Below are 20,109 nucleotides of genomic sequence, written 5' to 3'. Positions count from 1 at the left end.
GATAGGGTCGTGTGACGCAAAACACTGGCGACCGGTGGGGGTATAAATACCATTGCGTCACATGGACTCGCCCTCTGAAACCTTCCACTCTGCACGCCACACTGCGCACAGTGCCGCCATGGCCCCCAGGCAACCCAGACCCTGTGGGTCAGGAAGCAAAAGGATTTATGGTAAGACCTTGACAGACATAAGTCCTGTCCCTAGTCACCAGCCCAGACAGACCCTGGTCTGACCGGCTCGTGACAGAGAAACCAAGGCCTCCTCCTCCCGGACCCTGCCTAGCAGGTCCAGAGAGGGCTTGAGGGGCCAGCCAGGCAGAGAGAGAGAACATGCCCCCAGGCATGTCTTGCATTCCCTGGCCTAATCCGGCTGCTGCCCACAAGTAGGAAGAAACCACATGCCCTTAGGCATGTGTTCACCTAGCTTGAGCCAGCTCCTACACCCAGGATCGTGCGCGCCATCTCAGATGCCGCCACGTCCAGGCTGTAGAAAGATGCAAAGGTCAAAGATGACGACCAGTCAGCGGCAGAGCATATCTCCTGCATTGACACCCCTTTGTAAAGGGCCCAAGATGCAGCTACACTCCGAGTAGAGTGGGCCCTCAGTCCCAACAGGACAGCGGCACCACTAGTCACATATGCCAACCGAATCGCCTCCACGATCCATCTGGACAGAGTCGGTCTAGCCACCACCTTCCTCTGACCCCGGCCAAAGGAGACGAAAATCTGAGATGACTCACGATTGGCCGCCGTCCTCTGACAGTAGAGCCTTAAGGCCCTCACTGGACAGACAGTGCAACCGTCTGTCCTCCGCCGAAATGAACGGTGGAGGATGGAAGGCCCCCAGTTCTACTGGGGCCTGGGCAACCGCGCCGGTCTTAGACACAAACGTCAAGTTGGGTTTCAGCAAAACCCTCTTGCCGTCGTCTGAAAACCACATGCAGTCCTCGCTCACAGAGAGCGCTTGCATGTCACTGACGCGTTTCGCCGTGCAAAGGGCCACCAGAAGCACCGTCTTCAAACTCACGATCTTCAGATCTAACGTTTCAAGAGGCTCAAAGGGGGGCCGACACAGTGCGTCCAGCACCACAGTCAGGTCCCACTTAGGGAACAAAGGTCTGTTCACTGGCCTAGCACGCTTGGCGCCGGCCATAAACCGTCGCACCAGCGAGTGCTTGCCCACCGACTGGCCATCGAACCCATCGTGGCAGGCGGTGATGGCAGCCAGGTACACCTTGATGGTGGAGAAAGCCAAATCATGCTTCTCACAGGGGCCTGAAAAGCCACCACCGGAGGTGATTGCTCCAGGCATCAGGTCTCAAACATATTCCACCTAACGTCGTACTGACGTCTGGTAGAATCTGCCCTAGCCCCCTGTATAGTGGCCACCACTGCAGGGGGCAGGCCTTGCGAGTTTAGACTCGACCTTTCACGGGGTAAACCCACAGATCCAGAGCCTGGGGGTTCTCGTGCCAAACCTCGTCCCCGCCTTGCCTCAGAAGGTCTCTGAGCAGGGGGAGAGGCCACGGCTCGTCGTAGAGGAGGGGAAAGATCTCCGTCCTCCACGTGCCCCATGCTGGTGCTACCAGCAGAACCATCCCACCCTGGGTCCTGATCCTCTCCAACGTTGGACGGATCAGACCCAGGGGTGGAAAGGCAAAAAGTAGACCGCTCGGCCACTCGAGCTCTGGGAGGAGTCCCACAACCCCCGGGCTGAGTAGCCTTCGTGGACAGCCCCCCAACCTGAGAGGCTGGCGTCCGTGGTTATCACCTTCCAGGACACTACAGCGCCTATCTTGACCCCTTCGGACAAGAAGGTCACCTGTGTCCACGGTTGGAGTGACAAAACACAGCGTGGTGACACTACCACTTTCCGAGAACCCATGGAGTGCGGTATCCTCAGAGACCACATCCATCTCTGGAAAGGTCTCATGTAGAATCTGCCCAGCTGGATCAGGTGTATGGCCGAGGCCATGAGGCCCGCAGCTTGCATGCATGTCCTGTACGTGACTTTGCGCCCTAGGCGCATGGAGCGCACACATGCCAAGATGCTCGTTATCCTGTCCTGGGACAGGCGCGCCATCATCGTGGTGGAATCCAAGGATATCCCCACGAAGGTGGCTTGTTGGGATGGAATCAAAACGCTCTTCTGAGCGTTGATTGTGAACCCCAGGGACTGCAGGTGCGCAATGGCCATCTCCGTGTGCCGAGCTACCTCTTCCCTCGACTCCGCTGCCAGCAGCCAATCGTCTATGTACGTCGCCAGACGCAGACCCTGCTGACGCAGCGGAAATATCGCCGCCTCTGTGCATTTCACGAACACCCGGAGCTCAGTGACATGCCAAAGGGGAGCACCGTGTACTCGTACACTTTGCCTTCGTAGCCGAAGCGCAGGAACTTGCGGTGCCGTGGATAGATTGGGACGTGAAAATAGGCATCCTTGAGGTCTATACTCGTCCACCAATCTCCATGACGTATCGTTTGCAACAACTTCGCCGTTGTGAGCATTCGAAAGTTGAAGACCTTCAGAAATCTGTTCAAACCCTTGAGGTTCAGAATAGGTCTTACGGATTGTGGATTTGGATTGTTCTTACCAGTCACCTGTGACAGCTGTCCCCTTCAGCTTTGATTCCTGAAAAAACTGCTCCACCACCAAATAATAGGCCACCCACTTCATCAACTACTTTAATTGGACACAGGTTTGTTTAATTTATTAAAAAAAGGAGCAGTGTGATGTCCAAAAAGTGTGTTATATAACTTTTAATATGTTGTTAGCTATGAATGAAAATCCGCCTATAGAGAAAAATAACAAAATGTCAAAAAATATAAAAAGCTGCTCCAATGGAAAGGCTATCATATTTTTATTTACTTATATTGGCCCAAAAAACAATTTAGTATAGGTAAGGTTTTGCCGACTTAGTGGTACCGATATCTGGTCTGGCCCAAGGACTAAGAGACTTGGAGACTCCTTTTACTGAACACACACTCTATAGCAATGAGTATCAGAATATATATCTATTTAACTCTTATTTTAACCAAAGGAAATCACTTACCCTATACCTTTAAAGGTAGGGTAAGTGATTTGCTTTGGTTAAAATAAGTGTTAAATAGCTCTATATTCTGATAGTACTCATTGCTATAGAGTGTTTGTTCAGTATTAGGAGTCTCCTTGTCTCTCCACCTCTTTATTAAACAGAAAATGCATTTTCGTTTCAGTTTCAGTTTCATTTCCAATTTTATCCAACCAGGACAGAGAACTCAATCAGGATACAGATTAGACAAGTGAAATTGGAAGTGATGACACTAAGAAATTAGCAGACAAAATTGGAACTGGAACACTATACAAATTAAGCTTAAAAATGGGTACTTTCTCCTGATTGGCTGAGATTTTGACACCTACCGAAAGATTTATTTTATGTTTATTAAAGAGCTGGAGAGACAGGGAGACATCTGTTACTGAAAAAACACTCTATAGCAATGATTACTATCAGAATATGGTTTTTTAACCTTTTAACAAAATACTTTTAGTTTTAACCAAAAAAGATCACTTACCCTACCTTTAAGTACAGTTTTGAGGAATCTTTACTTATACTGGAGTATTTCCAATTTTCAATAATTTTACATAGGTCTATTCCATTACGTCTCAAAGGCAAATATTGTACTTTTACTCCACTTATTTTAGAACTTTAGTTACTAGTTACTTTGTTGATTTTGATTATTATTACAAAACAAAACCACTTCAGACAAGCTCACAACGCGTCGCTTGTTGTGAGCTTGTAGATCTGCTATTTTCAAAGGATTTGTATACATTTAAAAAAAAAAAAACTTCTGCGTAATGAGTACTTTTACTTTTGGTACTTTAAGTATATTTTGATGCCAATACTTTAATTACCAGACTTTTACTTGTAACAGAGTATTTCTTCATTGCAGTATTGATACTTTGCCTAAGTAAAGAAATTTAGTACTTTTCCCATCACTGCTATTGACTGGGTGGAAGAGATGTAGAGTTGACTACAGTGGTTCTCAAACTTTATAATTTCAAGGACCCCAATAACTCTCTGAGAGTGTACAGATGGAACCAAATGGAGTTGGTTCCATAGGTAGGCCTACACTCTCAGAGTTGCAGACCTGTAAGGGTCCATTTGGTTCCTAACTATCAATAATTTAGCTGGGGGCCCACTGGAACCCCCTCAAGGACCCCTGGGGGTCTTAAGAACCACTGGACTATAAAAAATAAAAAGACTCATTCATTGGAAGTGCTAAAAGCTTCAACAACAGACCTGTAGGTAGACTACTTCACAGAGTAAGCTATTACAAGTAAGACGCGCGAACGCGGGAAGCGAACGCAAAAAAAATAAAATAAATATGATTTTTTTTTTTTTTTTTAAGTAACCAATAAAAAAATGGTACGTCTAAATTGGACATTTACTTATCTCAGAGGAGCTGCACGCAGGCAGTGCACACAGAGACACACACAGAGACACAACCCGAGCACGGTTTCATAGTAAGCTCCACTTGCGCGGAGGCGCGCCTTCGGCGCGCCTCCTTCCGCTGCGTTCGCAATTATTGTTGTTGTTATTATTATTATTATTATTATTATTATTATTATTATTATTATTATTATTAATAATAATAATTTTAATATTACTCAGTATGCAAAGATGCAGTATGTAAATAATAATAAAGAGATTAAATAATTGTATGGAGCTCTGTTTATGCTTTGTTCCAAATGTATAATTTACATTTGGAACAGAGCATAAAATAACAAGGTTTAAATGTAAAAGGATATACATAGTATTATTTTTCAGATGCCAGTATTTTGTTGGTGGTAGACGTTCTCTGTTGTTGACTAGGACATTGATTGGGGTCAGCAGTTTCAAGATGGTCTTATTATTCCCAGGGGGATTCAGCCAGATGAGCACATGCTGTGTGTTGCTCAGGGACTCTTCAACACGGGGCGAACCGGGCGGGGAGCGAACCGGCGACCTACCGATACCCAGACGCCCTCTCTACCCACTCAACTGTGGCCTTCCCTGTAATCCCTGCAATAAAAAGCTCTGTGGTCCTTGAAAGATTTATCTCCATCAGCAGGGATTGCAGCACCAAAGAAATAAAGCACAGAAAAAAATATTTATATACCATATATTCATTGTTGATAGTCTGCACATACTGTACCTGTATACTCATTGTTGATAGACTGTATCCATATTGATTGTCTCCATATATTAATGAACTCATATTCATTGTTGATAGACTAGACATACATATATTAAGTGGTGATAGACATATATTCACTGTAAATCTCTACCACTACATCTCCTGTGCATCATTCTTAGGCCAACTGCTGTTGCTGTTGTAACGTTTGTTTTTATTACTAATTTTGAAATGTATTGCTAATGATGATCAATACCATATTTGGTACTGACACCAAAGTCAAAGGACTGTGCAAACATTGCTCTCTACTGGTTCCTATAGGACATATCAGCACACAGGACAAGTCAAGTACCAGTTACACATCTTGCTATCTACCCTGATAGCCAGGAAGTTAATTCTCCAGGCCTGGAAATCAGAGAAACCTCCGACAATCAATATGTGGCTAAAGGAGCTGGGAGGAGTGTTGCACCTGGAGAGGATAAGGTTCACCCTTTCTGATAGGGAGCCCCTATTTCAGAAGATCTGGGCACCTATTCTTGGGCTGCTCGATGAGATGGAGTTAGTGAACATAGTGTTGTGTTGCCCTCCTTCCGCTGCGTTCGCAATTATTGTTGTTGTTATTATTATTATTATTATTATTATTATTATTATTATTATTATTATTATTATTATTATTATTATTAATAATAATAATTTTAATATTACTCAGTATGCAAAGATGCAGTATGTAAATAATAATAAAGAGATTAAATAATTGTATGGAGCTCTGTTTATGCTTTGTTCCAAATGTATAATTTACATTTGGAACAGAGCATAAAATAACAAGGTTTAAATGTAAAAGGATATACATAGTATTATTTTTCAGATGCCAGTATTTTGTTGGTGGTAGACGTTCTCTGTTGTTGACTAGGACATTGATTGGGGTCAGCAGTTTCAAGATGGTCTTATTATTCCCAGGGGGATTCAGCCAGATGAGCACATGCTGTGTGTTGCTCAGGGACTCTTCAACACGGGGCGAACCGGGCGGGGAGCGAACCGGCGACCTACCGATACCCAGACGCCCTCTCTACCCACTCAACTGTGGCCTTCCCTGTAATCCCTGCAATAGAACATTATCTGCTATACTCTGGACTGTAGAAAACACACACACGCACGCACACACGCACGCACGCACGCACGCACGCACACACGCACGCACGCATGCATGCATGCACGCACGCAAACATGCACGCACGCACACGCACGCATAGCTCTGTGGTCCTTGAAAGATTTATCTCCATCAGCAGGGATTGCAGCACCAAAGAAATAAAGCACAGAAAAAAATATTTATATACCATATATTCATTGTTGATAGTCTGCACATACTGTACCTGTATACTCATTGTTGATAGACTGTATCCATATTGATTGTCTCCATATATTAATGAACTCATATTCATTGTTGATAGACTAGACATACATATATTAAGTGGTGATAGACATATATTCACTGTAAATCTCTACCACTACATCTCCTGTGCATCATTCTTAGGCCAACTGCTGTTGCTGTTGTAACGTTTGTTTTTATTACTAATTTTGAAATGTATTGCTAATGATGATCAATACCATATTTGGTACTGACACCAAAGTCAAAGGACTGTGCAAACATTGCTCTCTACTGGTTCCTATAGGACATATCAGCACACAGGACAAGTCAAGTACCAGTTACACATCTTGCTATCTACCCTGATAGCCAGGAAGTTAATTCTCCAGGCCTGGAAATCAGAGAAACCTCCGACAATCAATATGTGGCTAAAGGAGCTGGGAGGAGTGTTGCACCTGGAGAGGATAAGGTTCACCCTTTCTGATAGGGAGCCCCTATTTCAGAAGATCTGGGCACCTATTCTTGGGCTGCTCGATGAGATGGAGTTAGTGAACATAGTGTTGTGTTGCCCCCTGGGGTCATACCTGTTGTATGCCTTTATATTGCAGTAGATTGTGATGCTGTTCGTTTTGCCCTCTGGGTGTGTGCCGTCATCAGCCTTATGTTGCTTGTATGTTGTTTTGGTTAGGTTATGTATGTTGTTGTTCTGTTATGTATGCCTTTGGTTTGTTTCTTGTATTCATGTTGTTTTTGTCTTTCAAATGTCATTTATATTTTGTATTGTATTTCTTTTATCTGTGCAAATCCTGTTATTATTCTCTGAAAAATACCTGTGTGAGGGGAAAAAAACTACAATAAACAGATGTTTTAAAAAAAAAAGTACCAGTTACAGCCTGTACCAACTGTGACAACTGTGACAACTGTGAACAAACGTCTTTCATAAATAAAGCACCTGCATCAATGTTACAGCAAAACACATGTCCTACATTTGTAACTCATTATACCCTCATTCCCTGGTTTTGATACGCCCCAAAGGCTTGGGACAGTGTATTCAATTGGGCAGAGGATGTTGCAGTATCACTTGAGCGGTGCACACACTTGTAGTATGGGTGGTCTGATTCACTCTACACAGCAAAACCCAGCTATTTTAACTCAAGAGTATACCTTCTCTGGGTTAATGCCACTACAGTGAAGCGTGGAGTGACATTTAAGATTAATTTAAGATGACATTTAAGATTCTCTTCCCAATAATTGGATGGGGGGCGCACTACAAATCCTGAACCTATGCACCTACAGAAGCTTACTAACCTTTCAGTCAAAACAAAAATACAAAGTCCATGTACAACAAACTCACTGACACAGATCTATGAAGAGAACTCACAAGAATAGGGTTTAAAGTTTTAATAACAGATCTCAATATACAAACCAGATACAGGGATGTTATTCTGCCATTAACATCCACCAGAACAGGCATATGGGAGAGCATGTGTAGTAAATGTGTGTGTCTGTGTGTAATATGTGATGATGCAGACAAGTATACAAAAAAAACATTAAATGTTCAATTTCAGCTGTTGCTAAATTATGCTAAATCAATTAATAAGAGCTGTAATGATAATGCTTCTCTTGACAAAAGTGGTCAGCCATTTCATTTATTTAATTATTAACTGTTTACAAGGAATTGGCATAAGGGGAAACCAAAGTCTTCAGTCAGTGTATTGCAGCATCAAACCCTTTTTGAGTGTTTGCCAATATGGATTTTTCTGTTGTTCTGTTGAGACACAGCTAGTGTTACATTTAGGACAAGTGCTATGATCGCCTCAAAGACACCCAGTACAGAGAAATATTTAGATCACAGCTGAAGCAAAATGGGAATATACTGAAATTACAACACTCAACTGCATCAAGTACAGCAAATTAACATATCTTCATGTAGTTGTGCAGATCTCTTAGTTCAACAGCACAGTAGAAGAACCCAGTAGGGTTGAGTAACAATGCCGCTTTAGTGACACTTGAGTAGAACACTCCATTGGTGGTCTGACATTTAACACACAACATACAGTAGTAATTTCTCCATCTATCTTGGTCCACCCAGCAGGGTTTTGTTTAGAGTATCCTGCCTTGTGGTTTGATGGTGGCCCTTTAGGCGAGAACTGTAATATTCCGCTCCAGAACGCAAAAGCTACAATTTGGTTAAGGACACCATGTCTTAACTTTACCCTTTTTAGATATGCAATGATGTTCAGTAAAAAAAAATCCCAAAATGAAAATAATTAACTGTGTTGGACTGCATTGGGAAATCTCACAAAGTAAGACTGTCTAAATAGCAAGGAATACTAGAAACAAATTTCCTAAGAAAATTTAAGTGTGCCTGCAGCTGGCTGGAGACTCAAAATAGTGTCACTACAAAGTACCACCAATCGACTCCAAATGGCCTCAAACGTGCTCCTAACAGGTTTTTGGGTGGTCCATTTCGGTGGAGTAAAAAAAAAAAAAGCATCACAAACATAATTAAAAAACGAATAAAAAATTTACCGAAACCTAAAAAAGGAAAATAAAAAAGCCGAAAAATGTAAGGAAAAAATGAGCATCTAAAACAATGTTTGAAAAAAGTTTAATAACAAACATATATATATATAAACAATTACTCAAATGATTTCAAGTGCTTGTTTCACCCACTTCTGGTGGTCTGAGGCAGAAACTGAGCATTTACTGTATATCCTGAAAAAAAGTTTGAAAAAACAAAATCGGGAAAAACAATTACGGAAAAAACTAAACAAAACAAAAAAAGGTAGGGGTCCACCCACCAAATTTGGACTCGGTAGCATGCTGCCATCTGGAGTTATAGCTGTTCAAAAGCCAGCCAATAGGAAGACAGGAGGGACCCCTCTTTGATAACCAGTTGGACGTTTGGCCAATGAGAGGAGAGGAGAGGTCCACAAAGTGTTAAACAGTGCAATCTGCACTCTTAACCGGATCTGTAACCGTTTTTTTTTTACATGGGTTTGAATGGGGGACTAAAAGGGGGCGTGGCTACATGGTTGGGGGTCCCCGGACCCCTCTTTGATAACCAGTTGGACGTGTGGCCAATGAGAGGAGAGGACCACACAGTGTTAAACAGTGTAACCTGCACTCTGAACCGGATCTGTAAAGGTTTATTTTTTAACATGGGTTTGAATGGGGGACTAAAAAGGGGGCATGACTGCGTGGTTTTGCCAATTACGTCGCCGTGGTAACGCGAAACGTCAATAAAAGTAATAGCCCCTTCCGAGCACACGATTCCCGGCCAAGCCGCACGTTTTGATGTATATATTGCCGCGGTAGTGTAAACCGTGCGGCAGTTACGGACAGACAACGTTTTGTTGCGTGAAATATTAATAAGTATGGCGGAATACAACAAGTACAAATTCCTTAATTAGTGCTTCTTTATGCCCAACTGAAGACCCCTGCCCACTCCATAGGAATTTATAATATATTCAAAGAAAAGACAATGGAAGACATTTTTAATACCATCTCCAGCAATATCATCGTAACCAAAATTGTATTTACTTCTCTTAATGCATGTCAGATCATTTTCACCAGTCACAAGTCAAAAGTTAGGTTCAGGTTTGCAGCAGGTGGCGAATATATATATGAGAAGTTGTACAGCTGTGCCTGTGTTAGTTGGTAGGAATCAGCCATTACTCCATTTGTATGCTGTAAGAAAACTATTTGCTTGCTCTGGAAGTGGTCCTTAAGGTCAAACTTCTGGGAAAAAAATCTAGTTGTCTGAAGGACAGGAAATATCGTAATCTTTTCTTTTTTCCCCCCAGGGCATTATTTTAGTTTGACAGCACTGATTGACCACTTCACATTCAGAAATGGCTACTTATCAATCATTCACATCCTATAAGTCTGCCCACTCAGCTGTCACATATCATGTCATTGTATTCCTGAACAAAATCTGTTTTACAAAGGGCTATATGCCCAGTTCAAACACCTAGCAAATTCAGCCTCAAAATAAAAGCCTTTTAACATTTAAAGAGAGAAAACGGTCGAGTAGGAATCTAATGTTAGTTCTAAAGTACTTTTGGGACGACGTAGACTTATGGAGACTGATGAAGACAAACTGTTGCTATGGCAGCCAAAGATTAGTATATGACCGACACTGACCTCATATCGGCTCATATCATGCACGCACAATGCTCTAAAATGTGGATGTTGATTCTTGTCTATATGGAAACTCAGAACTGATTAACTTGTTGAAGATAACCTCAGCTGAGACACATGCCGTTGCTATGACAGCCAAGTAAGGTGTAGTAAGGTGGATGAACCGAGTATACACATTCAGATGCAGCAAGAATCTCTTCTGCATCTGGTTGCTTAATTATTGGTGCAAGGGTATCAGCTTCAGCTCCACTATTTTCAGATAAATCATCACAGGTGCTATAACTCAAGACGTGGGTGCTAGCAGAACCTAATGGCTGAAAAATTAAATAGTCTTACTAGGTGTTTCAGAATCCACAATAACATGTCACTTGTATCAGGACCAGTAGCTTGCCTTGACCAAAAACAGGAGCCATGATGACAACAAAAAGGAATAAGCAGAGAGAGAAGGAAACGTAACAGACAAACACTGTTTCAGAAATCAGGCCTTTCCCTCTGGTCGCCAGTTCAGACCTGGATAAGACTTCGTCTGCATGTAAGCGATTTAGTTAGCAGTTTTCTTTCTTTCAAGTGAGTCGAGCTAGTATACACCTAATCAATCGTTTTTGTTACCAAAAAGACATAATGAATGAGGGTTAAAACAGAAGTTGCTTCTGGGAAGAGCTCCGATCAAGCAGGACATCGGTACCTCTAGCATCGTCCAAGTCAACTCACAATGGACTGTCAGTTTATTGTATGTGCAAAATCTCGCAGGAAGCGGCGCAACTGGAATGGGACCCAAGTACAGTATACATGATGCTACACCACTGGGGATTGTGTATGTGTGTGTCTGTCTGTCTGTGCATGGGCAGGTTACAATCTGCTCATGTATGTCTGTGTTTGTGCATGGTTTACCTCTTGAGTGTGCATGTGTGTGAGTTGTTTCACCTGGGAGTGTGCAAAGTGTGTGTGTGTGTGTGTGTGTGTGTGTGTGTGTGTGTGTGTGTGTGTGTGTGTGTGTGTGTGTGTGTGTGTGCGCGTGTGCGTGCGTGCGTGGTTATTCAGTTCTTGACACTTGTCCCCATATAATGTTCAAGAAAATTAGCATAACTCTGGCTATTATTGGACAGTCGGCTGAAATGTACAGCTAGCAGCCATTTTGAAGATTGCTCTCTTTGACTGACCAGGCAGTCAGTAGTGTCTTATTGGACCCGAAATGCTTTTCCGTCTCTGTCGACAGATCACGCTAAGCTTGTTATCTAGGGACAAACCAAGAAAAACCTTCACACAAAATTAAAAACACTTGTTTTGACACCTTCAAGTTCCCTAAAACAGCAGACATTCAAATGTTTGTAACTGTGGTCGCTATGTACAATATAAGGATCTTCATATATTAATATTCTTCACCTTTGCCTTTGAGTTTCTTCATTCCCACGTTTTCATTACTTCCATACATATTTTGTCCTTTGCGTATTTATAGTATTTACAGTATAAATTACTACACAGTCTTGTGTTAAAATAAATAACTTAAATACAATGGCCGTGGCTTTCGCAGTGCGTGAGGGAGGTAGGAAGGGGTGGAAGAAAGCAAGGAAGGAGGGGGATCGAAAGTGGAAAAGAAAAGAGCCTGGCCTGGCATTTTCTCCTCAATGCTCTGGGTATAGAAGGAGGGATGAATCATCCCCATCGCTACTTTGATGCAGTCCTTCTGTGGAGAAATGCCAAAAGGCAAGGTTTAGGACGTGGACAGTAACAACAGTTATACTGACTGAGGATGCAACGGTAGGTATGGGCACTGCCACTGGCTGTGGGCCCCATAGTTGACATTTGGGGGGAGGAATAGTTGGCCCAGTCCCACGCAGAGGAACGTTGGGGTGGGGAGTCGAGATAGATGGGGGGGAGGGGGGTGCAAAGCTTCTCCTCCAGCTATACCACAGTGCCGCTCGGAGAGTTCCCGTTCTGTGCTGTCAAGTTCTGAATGAGAGAGGTAGAATGAGAAATAAAAACCAATTAGGATTCCTGATCTGGTCATTAATAAATATATATTTTTTAATTAAGTAGTGTAATTTCTATTTAACAAATAGGCTATATCAGAGTTTCTCGCTTGTGCTGAAGAAAAGTTAAACTGTAGATTTTTTTAAGTTAACCAGACACAAATGTATCCAGACATATCTGTATCCAGACACAGCAATACTGTGCACTTTTCTGACGGACTTTTAACATATTTGCATGTTTATTTTACTCCAACCTTTACATATACCCTCTACTTGTACATCCAAACGGTTATGATCAGGCTTTCTCTTCAACTTTAACTTTATTGTCACATCAAAGGTTTACAGCTGTTGGAAAAAGTGGGTGAATTTTCCTTCCATCATTTGTAGTTTTCAGGAAAGGGAAGAATAGAGATAGAGAGAAGGAACAAGGAAAACAAGTCATATAATCCAAATACTCCTGAGTGAGTATAGAGTAAAATATGTACTTTAATGTATGCACGCATTGAAAGGTGCCTTAAAATGTACAATAATAATATTATTATTTTGGTCACATGGTTTCATTACAAGCCAGCTGGAATACAGCAACTCCCTTTTTACTGGATAACTGAGAGAATCTATAAGTAAAATACAGGTAATTCAGAATGCTGCAGCCAGAATCACATTACTCCAGTTCTGGCTAAACTGTATTGGCTACCTGTAACATTTAGAATTGCATTTAAAGACCTTTTGTTTATAAAGCACGTTTAACCTTGCACCATAATATACTACAGATTCTGTTTCATTTTATATTCCAGCCATAAAACGTAGGTCTTCCTCCAGTCTACCTTCCATTGTAGTATTTAAAAAAAGAAAAACAGCTGCCAGCTGTGGAATACCGTGCTACTTGAACTAACTTGGTGTTTTTAAAAATAATCTGGAGCCTATTTTATGTCCATGGCTTTTATGTTCTTATCCTTACATTTTGTTTCTTGTTTTTAGTTTCATTTGACTTTTCTTTTATTGTACCAATTATCTTATTATTATCATAATTCTTTTCATGTGAAGCACTTTGTGCTGCAACTTGCTGTAAAGAAGATGCTGTACAAATACAGTAATTATTATCACCCGGTTATGCAATACACATTAATAAGATCACAATTTGAATATATACCTGCTGCTTTGTATGTGCTGGATATGTTTTCCAAATGCACAAGACACATTTCTGCCTTCCATAGTGCCATCTATCCACTGCTAATTTTAATCATGCACCCTACTGTACGTATACTTCATTTTGTATATTAATTTGACTGTATACCTTTCTTCGCAATTCTCTCTTTCTCTATTCTAACTGAAAAATGTTGAGAGCTTGCACAAAAATATCATCTCTTTTACAACTGTAATGGTGTGATGTGACAATAAAGAGAAGTGCATATATATACACATATATATAATTTATATATCCTATATTAAAATTGGCTTGAGATGTATTGTATTGAGATGAACATTTCTAATAGATTTTTTATAATCAACTAAATCGTTTAGTCTGATTAACCACTTAAGCTGGTTTTATATTTCCTCGGACAATGCGAAAATATCTGATCTACAAGCTTGCTTGTGAGCCTGTGCAGATTACCTATTTTTCGGTACCTTTGAAATGTATTATTTTAAATAATCCATTAAATCGATTAGTTCGATTAAGTGTTGCACCCCTAATTCTGAAAGTCGACCTACCGCCTTGCCTGGCCGTGCCCAGGTGCAGATGAGACCCTCCTGGCAAGCCGTGATGATGCAGTCGTCCATGAACACCAGCACAGTCAGCCTCTCGTGTGCGATCTTCTTGCACACCAGCGGCTCCAGCAGCGGGACCTCGTGCATGCGCGGGCACAGCGTGGTGCCCAGCACCTTGGCGGCGTCCAGCCGGCTGCTGCGCGGTGCCACGTTGATCTTGTCGTTGCTCTTACTTATGTTACCCAGGCTGTGGTAGCGCTTGTGCTCCTTCTCCACCCCTCCGCTCCCGCCACCGGACTTGTCCGATTTGCGCTCCAGGAGCGACAAGGTGGCAAAACGTCCGATACTAAACGGGGTGGAGTTAGCTGCTCCCGATCCGGCGCTGGTACTTCCTCCTCCTCCGCCGCCACTGCCACTGCCTCCACCTTCCGAGGCGCTCGGTCCCTTGGAGGCGTTGGCCACGGCCGGGTGGGGCAGGGAGTTGGAGCGCGAGAGCGAGCGAGGGAGGGGCAGCGGGAGTGTTGGGGGGTTGGAGGGGACTGTGGAACTGTTGGTGCTGGGCGGGTGGTGGTGGCCCTCCACGTCGCCCGTGACTCCACCCCCTACCACGGTGGTGGTGCTGTCGATGCCGGAGTTAGAAAGCGAGGGACCGAAGGTGTTGGTGAGCGCCCGCGACAGCGGCAGGCGTGGATAGAGCACGTCGTCAGTCAGGTCCCACAGGCAGAACTGGGTGTCCTGACCCACGGAGCCGAAGCGGTAGGTCACCGATGTCGACCCGCCCCCTTTGGAGCTGTGCCGGGAGAGGCGGGACAATGTGCTGCTGGTTCGAACCCGGCCAAAGTGCATGGAGGAGGGAGGGGGAGGATTCGGCACCCCTCCCACTCCGCCCTGATGCAGGTCCTCCTCGCTGCCACTTAGCTCCATGGGCTCGTCGTCCTCCAGCGAGGTGGTGAAGGGGTCGAAGGCCACCACGTTGACCCACGACTTGTGGCCGTGGCCCCGCGCCACCACGCGGCTCTCTGAGAACGACCACACGGTCACCAGGTCGTCCTCGCCACCCGTGGCCAGGTACTTGCCGTCGGGGCTCCACGACACGCAGAGCAGCCCGCCAAAGTAGCTCTTCATGACACCCTGTAGCTCCATGGAGTCAAAGTGGAAGACCCGCAGGCACCCGTCCTGGCCCACGCATGCCACGTGCACGCCGTCCGGGGAAAATGCAAACTCGTTTAGCCCCCCCTCGCCCACGGCCCAGCGGAGCAGCGGGTTGCGTGGCGTCTTGGTCTTGCAGGCATACACGGCGAAGCCCTCACCTTGGCGTAGGAGAGAGTATTGCGGGGCGGTCGTGCCACAAGGGTGGTCCACATTGTAGAGGTAGAGGTGACCACTGGCGTGGGAGGCCAGGAACAGGTTCTCGGACTTGGGGAGCCATTTCAGACACGTAACCTTGGACTTGTCTATCAACCTCTGGATGATGGAGGGGAAAGGTGTGGAGAAGAGAAGGGAAGGAAAGGAAAGGAAGGAGGATGGGTAACGACAGGGAGGGAAAGAGATAGGGTGAAGGACAGGGACGGGGGAATCAGCATAGAGAGGGAGAGGAGAAAAAAGTGTGAGTTCTAGGAGAGAATTGAAGGGGGAAGAGTAAAGTCAGGGAAGGAGAGAGGGCGGTGGAGCAGAGAAATGGAAAAGGATGGAAGATTAAAGGAAGAGAAGAGAGGAGTGAGAGAACACAAGTACTGCATATTAGACACACTTGTCTATTTCATGCACCTCTTTGATTTATCATTATTTTATGCCTGTATGTGGACCCCAGCTAGAGACCACCAGAAGTGAATCGAGGAAGCACAAAAAGGACAGGAGACAACAAGTAAGAGAGTGCAGCAGAGATAGAGAGAAACCAAAAAGAGATAAAGAAAAGGAAAAAAGGGGAGATGGGGGGTGAAGGAAGAGTAGATTTAGACAAGCGGCACCCAGGGAGCTGAATAATCTCAGAGGAGAGTATCAGACAAAGTCAAACAGGGACATCTTATCCTTTCATACTATCTCTCTCTCTCACACACACACACACACACACACACACACACACACACACACACACACACACACACACACACACACACACGCACATGAACACATGCATGAGTACACACACCCACACATACTGTACAAATGTGCGTATTTTGGATAATAAATATAAAAGTATATCTGAATCAACGCAAAATCAAATAATTCTAATAGGTTTTTATGAATCGACAATTGACAATTAGTCTGAAGCCCTATCTTAAGCCCTATCTTATAAAATGAACTCAAAGATGCAGCAAAAATACCAAACATAGCTGAGCTCACAATGTGTTGGTATTTCGATTATCAACTAGTCTTTATAATCGATTAAATTGATTAGTCTGATTAACTGTTGCACCCCTACATGCACGTGCAGCACATGCATCCGCACACACCTCCTCATTGAAGAGTTTACTGGTCTCCTTCTTGATGGGGTCTAGGTACTGGACTTGTCCTGCTGAGAAGCCCACTATGAGGGCTACGCTCTCTGCTGTGGCCGAGAACTGGTTAAAGTCATGACACGTCGGCTGGGTGCCCTTATAGATGCGCTTGTCTATGGGTTTACTGAGGTCCACCGCCTGCAGAGAGGAAAAGCAAGAGGAAGGTAGAGAGAGAGAGACGTAGAGAGAGGCAACAAGATGTTAGCCAGATTGCCGTGTAAGCAGAAGGTTCCAAGTTCAATCCAGTGTTGCCATGTCTGCTTATTATAAGCGACTTGTTTTGGCTTGTTTTTCTGTGAAGTTGCTTGTACATTATTGGTAGCTGCGGGTTGCGTTTTTTTGGCCTTTGCTTTGGCTTGTTTCTAAAGTGTAGTTGCTTATTTGGGCTTGTTTCTGAATGTTTAAACCAGTGGTTCTCAAAAAAAATGTTTTTGTCAAGGACCCCAAATGAATATGCATTTGTCCACGGACCCCCCCCCCCATCTAAAAATATGTTGTGCCAGGGACCCCTGTACCAGATTTGTGTTTCAAAGAATATCCAAAATGTTTAGAAAATAGTACATCTACAATCTCACAACGATTGCGACGTGTTGTGAGCTTGTAGATCAGCTATTTTCAAATAGCTGCTGTATACAGGCTCAAATTGTTCATGTGGCCGAATAGTCGCTTCTTTTGGGATTGTTTTGCTTATTTCTTTCACAAAATCTGGCAACACTGGTTCAATCCCTTATGATGACAAGATTCCACCTAGCAGAAAGCAGCACAGCTCTGGAGCCTCAGCCGACTCTGCACTCTCATCTCCCTCGGGAGGAGGACAAATGGAGAGATGAATTGCCCCCCTCCAGGATCAATAATGTGTCACAAACAGGAAGTAGTGGAAAAACACTGAACCAGAGTGGAAACTGAAGATATAGGATATGGACTTACAACAAGAGATACGTTGACTTTTCAACACTTTTCCACTTAAGGATTTATTATGGAATAAATACACAGAGCACAGCTACCATGTTTGTAAATAAATAAACATGCTCTTTTGCTTAAGCAGCCAGTGGACAAGTAGCAAAACATGAATAGGTATACACTTGTTCCTTGCCATGGTTTCAATGTTAAGCACTTCTATAAACCTGATGTGTTGTTTTGTCACAGTACATCACCTGAGGCTGAGAAGTTCAGTTAACTGGTTATGAAACTGTAGGCAGACATCATTTGTATTTGTAGTGGGTGGTTTTCATTGTTTTGACATTAAGTAGGCTGGTAGTTTAAAACTCTCCTTATAAGTACTTCATAGGTGTCCTTGCTGTGCATCATAAGTAGGCTATCCCTTTGACACAAACTCCACTAATGAATAATCTATACACTGTAGAGGCGCCTCTCTCAATAAATGAGTGGACATGATGACTTGCTAATATATAGCCTGGACCTAAACATGCAGTTAATGTTTAAGTTACAAACTTAAGAGCTTGGGTCACTTTATGTTTTCACTGATTTACTACACAATGTTTAGTCTTTCCATTGTCATTTACTGCTGTAAATTAAGGACTGTAATTGTGTTTCTTATAAAGTATTTTATAATCTCTCAGTGCTTACAAATACAATCATAATTACAAAATTATAAAACCTTTCACAACTGTTAAGACACTGTTGCATGCCACAACAACCAGCATCATTACATGGATGTTGGCTGCTGTCCACTAGGCGACATGGTGCATTACACAGTATCACATCTGTAATTACTGCATATGTCGGCTAATAACTGTAGCCAAATCGACAATTTGAAACGATGACGGAATATTAATATAGCATCAAATTAGCATGGCAGGCTAGTTGCATTAGCCTCATCATCATCCAAACGTGTCGTCTTCCTCACCTTCTTGATGTTGGTGTAGGTGTAAAAATAGAGCTCTCTCCCGATGTTGAAGCACACTCTCTCGGAGTCCTCGCTGGGATCCTCGGGCTGGAGCTTGACCATGGAGACCCGCACGGGAGGGAGGAAGCCCCCCGGAGAGGAGTTGGCTGCGGAGGAGGAGGAGGAGGAGGAGGCGGCACCGGCCCCTCCGCCGGGCCCCTGCAGCAGACCTACCCCTCCGCCGGGCATGGACCCCGGGCCGCCGCCCCCCGCCCCGGGGCCCAGCGTGGCTCCGGAGGACGGACCCCCCCGCGGGAGCCCGCCCCGCTGCTGCGAGTCCGAGAGGGTGAGCAGCTTGTAGAAGCCCTCTCTGGTCCGGAACTGGGATTTAATCTCATTGATATCCTTCAGTGCGCCGCCATCTCCGGCCATCTTTAGTACAAAAACAAAGCCGCACAGGAAACAACCCCCGAGGTTTTTGACCTGGAAATAATAACACGCCGTGTTATTAAAAAACTACAATGGGAATGGGAGCGACGAGGAGGAAAGGGAGCTGGGTGGGGGGCGAGCTGCTCGGTCCGGTCCCGCGCCTGCTGCTACACCCACCAGACACCGGCATCCAGACTGATGTTTCGCTGAACACAATCACAACAGAGAGCTAAACAGTGCGCGCACACACTCACACAGTCACACACACACACATTTTAGCCGTGATTGAAGCCTCTCGCCTCCGTTCATCCAGTGCGCGTGCGTCTGTGTGCGCGTGCGTGTGTCTAGCGTGACCATCATTGAGCGTGATGATGATATGGTGCGTCGACCCTTCCCATCCCCGGCCAAGCTAAGCACTGCGCACATTTACTAATGTTCCCACTCCGAGGATGAACATGGCTATTAATACACCAGTGGGTTTCAACCTTTTTCATGCCAAGGTCACCCGGGACCCCTAAATTGATATACATTTGGCCGCGGACCACCATCTGAAAATGTTTTGTGCCAGGGACCCCCAGAAGCAAAGATTTGAGTTAAAAAATAAAAATATTCAAAGATATATGCACACATTTTTCAAAAATAGCAGATCTACAAGCTTGTATATCTGCTATTTTTGAATAGCCAAAGCTAAGTGGTTAAAATGATTGTGACGCTGTGTTATAAGTGATTTTCTTTGGTTAAAATAAGTGTTAAATAGCTCTATCAGTGGCGTCAGTTCAGTAAAAGCTAGGGTATGGCAGGGTTAACTATCGCCGCGCGGCCCCTTTTTTCGAAAAAAAAATTGGGGGCCCCTTTTTGGGGGGGCCCTTTTTCGGCCGCACGGCTTGTCTGCTGCGGGGGTTGCTGTGTCAGTCTTTTTACCAAAAAATGCATGCAGAGAGGTCTGCTTCCTTTTCATTTTAACTCACTGTTCACAAGTAAATAAAACAGCCTGTCT

General features: G+C 44.1%; 1 protein-coding gene across 2 annotated transcripts; it reads right to left on the bottom strand.

Moving 5' to 3' along the window:
• Positions 1-9,201: 9,201 nt before the first annotated feature.
• Positions 9,202-19,455, bottom strand: LOC308086153 (WD repeat-containing protein 20). 2 transcript variants are annotated; one of them, XM_080429573.1, is made up of 4 exons: positions 18,705-19,455; positions 16,793-16,975; positions 14,343-15,803; positions 9,202-12,612 (listed from the first exon to the last, which is right to left on the bottom strand). In XM_080429573.1, the coding sequence occupies exons 1-4, from the start codon at positions 19,113-19,115 to the stop codon at positions 12,565-12,567; spliced, it is 2,103 nt and encodes a 700-aa protein (XP_080285699.1). In that variant the 5' UTR covers positions 19,116-19,455; the 3' UTR covers positions 9,202-12,564. The 2 variants fall into 2 exon arrangements, with proteins under 2 accessions (XP_080285699.1, XP_080285700.1); XM_080429574.1 differs by lacking the exon at positions 16,793-16,975.
• Between the last annotated feature and the right edge of the window lie 654 nt (positions 19,456-20,109).

The sequence above is a fragment of the Gymnoscopelus braueri genome, assembly GCF_963280865.1.
Source record: "Gymnoscopelus braueri genome assembly, chromosome: 5".
Taxonomy (NCBI): Eukaryota; Metazoa; Chordata; class Actinopteri; order Myctophiformes; family Myctophidae; genus Gymnoscopelus; species Gymnoscopelus braueri.
The sequence above is the reverse complement of the archived record's forward strand: the minus strand, read 5'-3'. Positions and strand labels throughout refer to the sequence as shown.

Excerpts from the sequence above, each read along its gene's own strand:
- LOC308086153 (XM_080429573.1), bottom strand. The coding sequence starts at position 19,115 with ATGGCCGGAGATGGCGGCGCACTGAAGGATATCAATGAGATTAAATCC. Across the intron at positions 15,804-16,792 it reads GTAAACTCTTCAATGAGGAG|AGGTTGATAGACAAGTCCAA; the intron begins GTGTGTGCGGAT and ends TCCATCATCCAG. Across the intron at positions 12,613-14,342 it reads GGGCACGGCCAGGCAAGGCG|AACTTGACAGCACAGAACGG; the intron begins GTAGGTCGACTT and ends TCTCTCATTCAG.